Genomic DNA, 12,941 nt, shown 5'->3' on the forward strand with positions numbered 1-12,941 from the left:
TATGGACCAAATCCTTACATTCCTACCGAAGTGGAAGGATTTTAGAGAATAATTTTTCTATGTTTCCCCTATTAGGCCCCTCCCCTCAAGCCCCTGGAGGCCAGACCCACGGTTTATACAAAATTGGTTACCATAGGATGCTTCAGACCGAATATGGAACAAATCCGTTTATTCCTTCAGAAGATGAAGGATTTTAAAGTATTTGCTATATTTCACCTATTGGGTCCCGCCCCTCAACCAGACACGCTATTTATACAAAATTGGTTCCCCTTTCCCCAAGGATGCTTCTGACCAAATTTGGTTAAAATCTACTTAGTCGTTCATGACTAGTATCGATGTTTAGGAAAAGTTGTCGGACGACGGACACCGGATGCCGCGCCATGGCATAAGCTCACCGGTCCTTCAGACTAGGTGAACTATTAAGGGGAGGGGGCCAGTGATTGTTATGGCTCAACATTATCCAAACTATAAGTGTGCTGGTCAACATTTACTCACCGGAGGGACGGAGATATAAAATAGTGATAAAAAACTCTATCTTGATAACCGATGTAGCACAACGTAACCCGTATTAACATAGTACGTTATCCGTATCAACTAAAATTGAGCATGTTCGTAATCCGTATCACTAGTATTAAGAAGGAGTTTATGCACAAATGTAATGTCCAAACATGGGAGATTTTCTCTCTGCCGTAGGCCGTATTTAGCACCAAACTAACCTTTTGCTCCGACGTAATCCAAACAGCAAATATTACTCTAACGTAAGCGAAATAGCGAGTATCGGGATAAACTCCATAACTGTGTCGGATAATATGTTATCTGCTGTTTGATTGTTAATCCTTTGTCATATCGATGTTAATTTTGCTCTTCCTGTTGTTTAAGAGTTTGTTTTTGCTTTAACTCAGTGAAAAAAGGCACAGAGGCGAATTGATGAATAATAAAACCATGTTACCACTAGAAACCTGTCTCAATACTTTTTTCGTTTTCCAAGGAAAAAAATCGCACGTCTGACTATTAAGGTTCTATTATTCTATTATGGCCCTTTCCCGAGGGAACTGTTCTCTTATAGTGCTGTCTGGGGAGGTATAGTGCCCGAGCCCCCAGACAACACTATAAGAGAACTGTTCCCGAGGGAAAGGGTCATAATAGATTTAGTACATCACATGACTGCCATTTGTGTCGCCTGCTTCGTTTTCATACATTGCTGAGCCTCTGCAAAGCAATCGGCATTCCGGTTCCGAATCTCGAAGCCATTTTGGCAGACGACAACAATGAACTGAAAGTAGAATATGTACAGCGCCCCCTAGGAGAAGGTGCGCAACTCTTGGCGTCACGCTACTTTTCCCGCAGTCTCAGCGGTCCAAAAAAAGGTATAGTGTCCGTCTCCATGTATAGTTCCCGTCGTCAAGGGCGGATGCTAACTATACCAAATAGAGCAAGGGTAGTTATCCAATAGCTATCCTAGTAATTATCATGTGATGTACTAAATTATGTCATTATGCAATTTGTCATATTGCTTGGCACTTATAAGAATGAAGAAATGTATCATCTTATATAGCGAGCGATTTTTTTTATTAATAAACATACATTTGAAGACTAGGTTAATAGTAGTGGCGAAATTGTTCCTATGAATCAACACAATAAATACATTAAAAAAGTAATATCTTTATAGGATGCATCAGTTATGCAAATGTTTATCTTTGCTAAGGATGATATTAGTGATTTCAGCTTTGGAAAAATTCCATCACATTGGTTCACAGCTGCAAGGCCTTTGAATTACCGGCATAAAGCCAGGGGGCAACTGTTATCTTGTAGAATTAAAGCATGCCAAACTTCATTTTAAAGTGTCGTAAATAACACACTTCACTATAGAGAACTATTTTGGATTTTAACTGATCAGATTTGACATCTGTATTCTTCATAAAGAACTAGAGGGTTCAATCTCGAATTGAAATGTATGTGTCCATTAGTCTGAAAATTATTATGTTTATTCTGAGACTGACGAGGAAAACATAATGACCAAGAGGCGGTCTTTTTTATTCACATTGGTCTTTAGTTGTGTATGCTTACTTTTTAGGCTGAGTGGAACAAGAAAAAAGGCGACAGGTGAAATAGTGGTACCCGTCACATCCTGGCAAATATTCGCTTGTTTCGTACACGGTGTTGTTTTTGTATTACCCATTTCGAGTGAACGTATATGGATTCGTATCTTATCAAGACAAGTCGCTCATTGCAGCTAACATTTAAATCATTCGCTTTATCAGATATCATAAACTTATCCTTGCGAGGAAACTTTACCTACTTATATTTTTGTTACCTATATCGGGGTGCGAAAACATATTGTTCATGGTGTCTTGGAAGATTCGTCTACGATCCGTTCGTGGTCATGGAAAATAATCTGTGTGTTTTGTTTTATTTTTTGTATTGCTTTACGGCCCATCGCCGATTCGAGTCAATGAGGGCCAAACAACGATGTTTTGGTAAAAAAACATTCACAAAAAAATGAAAACATAAAAATCAGAAACAAAAAGTTAAAAAAGTGTAAAAGATGTCAAAATATATCAATAGCAAACAACTTGATTATAAACCATATCATACCTTACAATAACGATTCTTCATAGAGGGTACATTATAACCTGGTTTTATATTTAAGTCATTACAACTGAATGCATTAGTACATCTTTATATGAAATTTCCTCAAAACCAGACAAGATTTATGTTCTAACTCAAGTTGGACCACAATATCTGACTTTCAACTAATCAGGGGCCTCCATTGAGTTGCCATGTTAACAGATTTGGAAATAAGTAATATGTCATATTACAGGGTGTAATTAGACAATACTTTAATTTTCATTCCACTATAAGCTTTTATAAACCTAGAAACCAATTTTTAACAATTTATGAAAACTACACCATAGAATATGATAAACTAGCTGTACCATTTCTTCGGACCGCAAGGGTCAAATGACCTCATTCTATTAAGAAATATTTGTTCTTCCTCAATAATGTCTTTGACCAAATTTTGTACAATCCACTCGGGCATTTAGGGGGTATTAGCGTCTTAAAGCAAACTATTAGATAATTCTCCTGTTTTGGGCCCGATCTTCCTAGCCCCAGGTGTCGAACAAGTCTCATTTATTTAGGAAATGATTGCCCTCCCACAATGAAGTTTCAGAGCATATTGTGTTGAAATCTTCTCTGGCGTTTAGGAGGAGATGCATTTTAAACCAAATTTAGCTAAGTTCCCCTTCACCCNATAGTAAGCGGTGTGTGTTTAACACAAAATATAACTTTGATTGATGTATTAATCTAGATGGCCATGCTTCACTTGATAAGGCAGTTACCTGTCATCAGGAAACATATGCTGTCGTCATCGTTCAAGAGATATACATTAAAGGATGGAACTGCATCTCTTTCAACATTGACGATGGATGTGGTAACATAGCTACATGCAAACATGTGGTATTTACGTTGAAAAAGTTACCAACTGGAGGAACAAACCATATTTTACAGAAACACGGTCTTGTCAGGGAACAAACTTAAATCAGAAAAAAAATAGGAATTCCCGCCATAATTTGAATTCGGCGTCACCCAATGGTTAGTTGCCCGAATTCACGGAGACCTTAATCTTTTCTGAGAGGCAATACATACTTTCTAGTTTAGGTTTTTAACAACATTTTTTTTCATTGACGCTTTTATTATAAACATTTGCTCATACATTGACGTTTTCATTAAAAACTTCATTTACATATTGCTCATACATAATGCTATCACTACAAACTTCATTTATATTATCATCACAAATAACATTTATATTGCTTAGACAACCATCCCTACGATTCACTTCTGTTGACTTTATCATGTCAAATCAAGAACCCGATTGGCAACGTAAGGTCAGGTACCAGATGAGTTTGGCAAACTCGTTAGAGTTTTTAAACTGTCGCCACAGCTCGCAAATGCGGTTACATCCCTAGATGTGGAAAAAGTCTGACGAGGATAAATACAAAATTGAAAAATATCAAAATTTCAGCCACAGGTGTGAAATATAATGTGACCGGGTGGGGTGTCCTGCTGGGTGTCGTCGGCAGTATGTTTCAGTGAGGTAGCACTATAAGTCGGCATCAGTTCCGCGCTATCACAAGGAGACAAACACGAACATGTCGCAGCTTCCTAAACACACACGTATACACTACACGCATGCATCTTGCACACTGAGGAGGCCGTCCTTAAATGACCATAGCTGTTGATAGGACGTTAAACGATACTAAACCAAACCAAACCAAACCAAACTATGTGACCTTGAATTTAAAAGGTCACAAATTTGGCAGCCCTTCCTCCCAGCGTTTTACTGATCAAATATCAACAGCCTGTGCCATTTGGTTAATGAGAAGAGGTTGTTTAAAGTAAAAGGTTGACGCTAGATGGACGACTGGCCCCCTGTGAACTTGAATAAACTTGGAAGCCTTTTATCCCAGCATGATGTTACTAGGCTTCTTGGTTATTGAGACAAAGTTGTTTTAAGTAAAATGTTAACGCCGGACAGACTTTCCTGAGCTTGGTAAATGTTCTATAATAAGGCCAAAAGTTAAAATTTGCAAAGCAAGTCATAAGTAAACACAAATTGTTGTTTGTTATTCTAGTCGATTTTGCTTTTACAACACAAAATCAAATCCAAACTCGAATTTTGTTTTTGTGAACAAAAACATATGTCTCCCCTTATTAGCCAATAGATAAACTTCGGTATAAAAAATAACAAAGGGTCATATCTGTTATATAGTGGGGTATGAGACCCGAATTTAGAATACGACACTCCTACTTCGAAGATACATTAAAACTATAACAAATTTGGTCAACTTAGGTGAAATAATATGGAGGTTATGCCATGGACAAACTTCGGTATTTAATTTGTATTTCCCATGGAATTCCTAGCTAGGTTTATACGCAGGTGAACTGTGTGCTTACATCATTGTATGTCTTGCACTGAAAAATAAATTGTTTTATATGCACAAAAACAGCCAATAAGCAAGGTGAAATGAAAATTTAAATTTTGATCTGCATTCAGATGGCATTCATTTGATCAATTTTATATCCAGCGGTATTAAAGGACTACGTTATATGATGCATATAGCTGTGCATGATTTTTATTCATATCAAGGTGACAAAATATTCTGAGTTGTGCAAATAAAGTTAACGTCATGGCACATACATATTACATGTTAATTTATGGTTGATCGTATCCATAGGACGGGTGGTACTGAGGCAATCCATACGAAGCGTTTGTCGGATATTCCGGAGTGCTTTTTTGATGTCCCGTGTTGTCGACATTGGTGAATCCTGTAGGGCCGACAGATGGATATCCACTGGTATCGGCTTGCATAACGAGCATCTGAGGAGTTCCAGTGGACACAACGCCAGCGGTCATTATCGGCAAACGATCTGCAACGGCGCTCAAAGCGAATGCTGCGATGGCTGCGATAATATGAAATACTCCTGAAAGGCACCCTAGATAGAAGGAATAGCCGGGATCAACCGAAACCGACACTGACAAACTAGCCTTGAGTGACACGAATTTCGCTAACGATATATAGACCCATAAAGCTCCAGCAAGGATAAAACCACCTGCAATGTAGGAACAATGAATATCAGCTACCTGCTAATTAAATGTATTTGATTTAAACATAATTCACATTTACCAACTTGAAACGTGTATTTTAAGAGTGGTGCTTATATTTTGTTTGTTTAACGTCGATGATATATTTAAAATGAATACATCAATACATATAAAAAAGAAATTTTAGTGATAAGTCCGCTAGTCAGTAGTAAACATGTACCACGGACATTTTGATATACGATGTAAGCTCTTCAATACTGAATCAACTGCGACATATGAACAGCTACCTAAGGGAATTAAAGATGTTTCTAACAGGAAAGTGTAAGTTAACGATCGAGAAATCAAATCGTCGAGCTGATGTTACTGCTTAGTAATAAACTACCGTCAATATACATGACAAGATCGAAGTAAGGGGCAGGTGAATAAGTCACGCTCAAGAGGGTCTATACTCATTACTTGGTTAGTTAACCAATTAACTAACAACATATTTACCCGACAAGAACCACATTACAGACGTCCGCTTGATAAAAGACCGTTCAGGATTGGAATTCGGGGAGACAGCGTGAGTAACACAGATGATCATGGACACGAAATTGAAGAAACACCCAAGGAGATGTAGTCCAACAAAGGCTATGTAACTAACTGAAATGCAAAAATGCAAATGCCACGTGAAAGCTGATGATACATTCAACTTCATTACTAAACAATGTGTATTGATATTACATATGACTAACTCGTTATATTTTTAATCATCTATATACTGCTTTATACCTCTTATTAGTAGAAATATAATCCCATTAACACATGTTGCTGGTTTAAGAATAGAGCAAAAAACGACAAGGACAAGGATGGTTGTTTTTTTTTTTTTTTTTTTAAATGCATTTAATTGTACGTCTACACGCAAAACTTGTATTGTTACATTTTCACTGAACGAGCATATCGATGCTCATTAGGCTTGTGGTCAGTCGGATTATAACGGTTATCCGTTTGTTCATGATTATGAAATAAAAAATGCAGAAGTATGCGGATGATAAATTGTCGAGAACCATATCATCATTGCTTACACATGAGCGAAATAGTTCCCACAACAAAACTGAAAACTATTTGTTAATACAACAAAATTTATAAATTATTTGTATTAAAATATTGACCATTTTCGCTGAACAGTTTATGTAATTGTCCCTTTTTATTATTGTCAGGCCGTTAAGCAATAAACTAACTAACTAATCTGGTCCCTGCAGGTAGGGCGTAAGAATTGTACCTGCTGTCCCCAATTGCATGATCGTAAGAGGCAACTAAATTTGGGACCTTATCTCTTCTCTCCTTTCTAAATACCTTCCTTCTCCCTAATGTCTCCCTTGACAATGCCTCACTTTTGGCCATTTGTTGAGCGTTCGCCCCTGTGAGGAAGGCTTTGGGTTCTGTCCCCTGGCCGAGACATACCAAAGTCTTTAAAAATGGTAGTTTCTACTCCTGCTTAACGCTCAGCAAATTAGGAGTGGGACGACTGGTTCGCCCGTTGTCAGTATAATGTGACCGGGTGGGGCGTCCTGCTGGGTGTCTTCGGCAGNTCGCAGCCTCCCAAAATACACACGCATGCATCTTGCACACAGGGGAGGCCGTCCTTAAATGACCTTAGCTGTTAATAGGACGTTAAACAAAATCAAACAAACAAACAAACAAACTAACTAATCTGTTATGACGTTCCAATTCAGTGAATATGGAGTAAAAGTAAAACATTACACCAAACCAGATCGTCTTTACAGTGCGTTGTTTGCATATTATCACATATGATATCGGGCATTGCGATGAAAAAATAAGGAAAATGTGACGTCATGATAAGGTGACATGGCTTTTACGAAAACAGACCAGAAGGCCAGTATAATCACTTACTTTCTCATGGACAGAGAAAATATGTTTTGGTTTACGTCTACATCGTTTTTGGCAATGTGTTAAAAAGTATTACTAGGTTTAGATAACCAATGGTCGCTTTGATGATGTACTAAGTCTGTTTGTTATGCTTTTTATTGTGAAGAGCATTTCCTGTTTTGAAATGTAACGCAAATATTATTGAGATATTCACCTCATAATTGTTCAAAAAATGTTCATGTATTCATTTTTTGTGAATATCTATTTTTTCAAATTGTTGCTTGGCCCTAACTTACTCAAATTGTCGATGTTACAATAACAATAACTTACATGACGGTCTGTCTCCTTTAAATATATATGTTCCATACGATATGCATTTCACCTCTGGTACACAGACAGAAAATAATCCGATTTCTAGTGTTGTTTTTCCTGAAACCGTTAAGATGAACCAGTTCGGTGTCGCTACTGCTACTGTCTGTAGAATGAGAAGAATCAAGGCAAGAACGCCGCCTCCTATGGTTACTTTAGAGATCATCTTTACTTCGTGTAGACAACCCTTCAAACGTTACAAAAGCTCTGGTTCAGGTGATATTTTCATCCGCGTTTATACCTTACGTAGCTTTCTTACAATTGCGCAATACACAGGAGTGTTGATAAGTCTGATCTTGTGTGCTTGCATAATAAGCCGTGACGCACAACACCTATACATAATGAAAGCCGTGATCTTTTACAGGCAAAACGCATGTCAACCATACGATAGTTTTTATTACTTAGATTAAACTTAAGTCAACCATTCTAATTACCACCATACCCTGCCTCCAACACACATGCGCGCAAGTCCTTATATGACCTTAGGATGTAAATAGGACGTGAAACAAAATAAAACCAAACCAAACAAATCTAATTATATTTATATTTTTGGAAGGACAATATAAATTTCTCAATAAAAAAAATGATGCAGTCAATCAACCATCCAGCCATCAATTAATCAACCAACCGATTACAAACAAACAAAATAGAATGCTACAAAACACGCCTTCATCTATCTCTTAATATATTGATTTTAATAGATACTCTCTATAAGGTTACAAACAATATGAACAATATGATGCTGACGACCTTTATAGAAAAATTATTAATTATTTCTGGCTGATGTTCCTAGTTGAAATCAATAAATGTCAGTACTAATATAACTCTGACCAATTTTACACACATATCCAACAACCAAAAACCAGAAAATTCAACACACAAATCACCGTCACATGAAATAGTAGGAAAGCAGAGGTACGTTTGGCCCGATTGAGAGTTGGACAGACTTGCTTAGGACTGAAGACCAACGCTATTGTTTCGTTTGTGCTTCTACACCACAATTTCACGTGTACTCATCTAAAATAGGTTTGTGATAAATGTACAATGAACAAAACACGAAAACACTTTTGAGCAAGTACCTGTGACATCTATTTGTAAGTGCATACAGAAAATAGGCCTCTATGATAGAATATAAAGTTTAACGTTTTAATGGTCTATGATGTGTGTGAAGTGTTTTTCAGTTTGTTTGTTGACGTTGTATGCCCAAAATGACCTTGTATCGAGTGTCCGTTAAATCTAAATAAAGAAACAGCCAAAAATCAATAAAATCAATACACCAATTCCCCATTTAGAAATCGATAAATTCAGCATACAGAAAACAGAAAGTCAACACAAATAATCAACATTTAGAAATCAATAAAATAAACATCAATAAATCGATAAGTAAACGCATTAGCCAAACACATAAACTAAATGTAAACCAATAATGATTTAGGATTTTTAGCTGACCTGGTCCGAAAGAGGCAAGTCCTTAAATGACCTTAGCTGTTAATAGGACGTTACACAAAACAAAATATAAACCTTATCCGAAGGACAATGGTGAGCTAATGCCGTACCGTGGCGTCCGTCCGTTCGTCCATCAACTTTTCCAATCAAATGGCTACTAGTCCTGAACAGCTTTATGGATTTTGACTGAAGTTGGCCTGAAGCATCCTTGGGCAAAGAGGACATTTTTTTGTATAAACGGAGGGTGCGTAAGGCCTCACACAACTAAATCATTCACTATATGTTATTACTTAGCTTTTGAGCTAATAGCTTTAATATTTGAAGTTCAACAATAGTGACAACTATCTAGATTCATACCTGACAAAGGCTTCAAAAGGTATTTTTGGCGGGTTTAGTGGCATATAAGAGCGCTACAGGCGTCTGCTTTTGACAACAGTAAGTTTACAAGCCAAACTGGTGAAGTAGGACGGGAACACCCTCCGACTGTTGATCCAATATCGATCCGCCAATACATATTACAATCTACCAAAATTATAAAAAAAAATCTTAAGTTAAATAATTGTAGATTTCAGTCAATGTATAATAAGTCGACAATAACCCATTTTAATTACTCAGAGGCACTGTATTTAACCGAAACAAATTTTAGGTAGCGACTACAATCGTATGAAACACTTGCTGATTGGCTGATACAGTTCTGAGTCCTGAAGGGTAGGGCCAAATAGGAGTATTCGAGGTTTAAATATTTAAAATCCTTTCTTCTTCTTTACCATTTGAGAGATTTTAACTAAATTTTACCTGGCTGGTTTTATTTTGTTTTACGTCCTATTAACTGCTACACGTAATGTCATTTAAGGACATGCCTCCATATGTGCTGTGTATGTGTGCTGTAGACAGGGTATGTTGTTGTGCTTGCCTCCCTGTGATAGCGCGAATCTTATACCGACTTTATTGTGCTATCTCACAAAAATACCATACCGAAGGCACCCAGCACAACATTTCGCCCGGTCTCATTATACTGACATCGGATGAACCAGTTGTTGCCATTACCCTTAACGCTGAACGTTAAGCAGGGAAGGGGGACCAAAATTTGTAAATGAATGCTCTCTTGGCCTCTTGTTTTAGAACAAAAATCATCCGCTTAAATTATTTATGTTACAAGAAAAAGAATCGTCAAGTTCGGGGAATGGGGGTTTCATTAAAATAAATTTTTAAATTACGCTTGTTTCATCATTATTAATTTAATTTTATTTCATATATGTTCAGTCAATCTAATTCAAGCTAAATCTGTGAATCCGGTTCTCTTCTATACACTAAAGTTTTTGCTACACTGATAGCCAATGTGTATTATAAAGGAACGGGATCTATGAATTGCTGTCAGCCAGACAGGTGCATTAAACCACGAACATGTAAACAACATTTACATGTGCTAGGCGTGTATCAATTAATCACCGAAACATCCGGGAGCGATATTCCTGGTAATCATTATACAGGCGATGTAAGGTATCTCATTAAGTTACGATCTTAAAGGAATCTGATCACTGTAGAATAGATTTTATATATATGGTCACCGAAGTCTGGCGAAAAAATGGTTTGTTAACCTGTATTGGCTATGTTTGCCTTCAGATGCTATGTACGTATATGTATATTTTCAAAACAAATCTATGTGGTGAATCGGCAGTGTTCTGTAGTGTCTACTGCATAATGGACATCACAGAAACTAAAATTGATTTGCTGCACCGATCGGAACACTTGGGATACACGTATTACACTCTCTTTCTCTTTTTATTCGGTGGTATCTCTCAACCCCTTACAAACAATTATTATTTTTATTAATACGCTATGGCCCATCAACACAGGATAGGTTATTAGGGCCAACAAATGGTCGACAAAAACAAATGCAAAATAAAAACATAAAACAAACTTAAAGGTAACAGACAAACATCAATTTAAATATTGAAAGTGACTATGATGACTCAAAGTTTATTAAAAAGACACAAAAGCTTTCAAATGGCATAAATTTGAAGAGATAGTTATGGTTTCGAAAAGAGATTTAAGACATGTAATGTTATTATAAAAATGTGTTCGAATTGATTGAAAGTCGATACAATCTAGTAAAAAGTGCTTTACTGTAAATGGTTCCTGACACGCTACGCACCGAGGCTGGACTTCACGTTTTAATAAATAAGAATGAGTAATGTATGGATTACCCATCCGGAGACGGGCAAGGACAACCTCGTATCGGCGCCTCTCTCCGTAGCTAGGATGCCATTCACCGATTTCAGGTATAATTGAATGTAATTTGTTATCTGCGCATTGATTCCAATTATTTTGCCACTGTGATCTTGTAATAATAAATATATTAAATAATAATATATTCAAATCAATAATGCTATTTTCTTTATTCATAGCTATCATTTTACGCCTGGATACTTATAGCTAAGCGTCTGGAATCAGTCTGGATACAGTATAAAGTGACCAGGTGTGGTGTCCTGGTACATGTAGGTGTCTTCGGCAGTATGTTTCAGTGTTTGGTTTGGTTTAGTATTGATTAACGTCCTTTCGAAAGCTATGGTCATTTAAGGACGGCCTCCCCTGTGTGCAAGATGCATGCGTGTAGTGTATGTGTGTGTTTTTTTGGAGGCTGCGATATGTTCGTGTTTGTCTCCTTGTGATAGCGCGGAACTGATGCTGACTTTACAGTGCTACAGTTGTGGGACCGCACAACGCACCAAAAATAGCGTGCGCACACCGTGCATACATCGTTCACACACCGTTCGTACATCGTCCACACATGGTGCGCACAACTGTGCGATTTAGCAATCGTTCGCCCCGTTGTGCGCTTCTCTCCGCACAACTGTGCGATTTGGTATCATTTGTAGATCAAAATTACGGAATGACAAAAATACGGAAGGCTTGTATGCGATAATGTACACTGTGTATATATCTGTAATTTCTCATCACAATAATCAAGATTATACAATTTCACAATGCGTGTTACATAGTATTACAGCGACCGTTAGGCTGTCAAGAATGGGTTTGGCTCCAAAGTAACAGAACAGGTAAATAACAATTTGATGAGTGTCCGGAATTATACCTGGCCAGTGCCTGACACACAGAGTTGATATGCGATACCGTTTGACCGTAATGAATAGTATTTGTTATTTGCATTCGTTTGCATATAGCTCCCCTTCACCTGGATTTTCACACCCCGGGCCTTACCCGACGAGTTACGTAAATGCCCCAGGCGGGGAGAAAACTACGGTCCAGGTACATGTACAAAGTGGTTATGTTTACCTGTATACGGGATTGTGTTGTAATTTTACATGCGTCGTTTGAAAACACAGAAAAATACAATTTCTAAATATAAGAATGTATAGACAGAAAGATAAGTGTATAGATGTTGCTAAAATATAGAATCATACGTAAACATCAAGTTTATATGTTTAAACATGAAACCGTATTTATTGTTGAGGCATTCCTCAATTTACACCAACCACGATTGTTATCGCACAACGTCCGTCCATCGTGCGCAAGCAATGAACGTCCAGCTTTTTATCGTTCGCCCATCGTGCACACACCGTTCACACACCGTGCACACATCGTGCGCACACCGCACATCGTGTAACGTTGTGCGATCCCACAACTGTAT

The 12,941-nt window shown here is 37.5% G+C and overlaps 1 protein-coding gene across 1 annotated transcript; it reads right to left on the reverse strand.

Moving 5' to 3' along the window:
- Positions 1-5,111: 5,111 nt before the first annotated feature.
- Positions 5,112-8,118, reverse strand: LOC110450848. The gene is made up of 3 exons (XM_021498619.1): positions 7,808-8,118; positions 6,101-6,250; positions 5,112-5,616 (listed from the first exon to the last, which is right to left on the reverse strand). Exons 1-3 carry the CDS (start codon positions 8,010-8,012, stop codon positions 5,219-5,221), a joined length of 753 nt encoding a protein of 250 aa, XP_021354294.1. The 5' UTR covers positions 8,013-8,118; the 3' UTR covers positions 5,112-5,218.
- Between the last annotated feature and the right edge of the window lie 4,823 nt (positions 8,119-12,941).

The sequence above is a fragment of the Mizuhopecten yessoensis genome, unplaced genomic scaffold (genome assembly GCF_002113885.1).
Source record: "Mizuhopecten yessoensis strain PY_sf001 unplaced genomic scaffold, ASM211388v2 scaffold5519, whole genome shotgun sequence".
Lineage (NCBI taxonomy): Eukaryota > Metazoa > Mollusca > Bivalvia > Pectinida > Pectinidae > Mizuhopecten > Mizuhopecten yessoensis.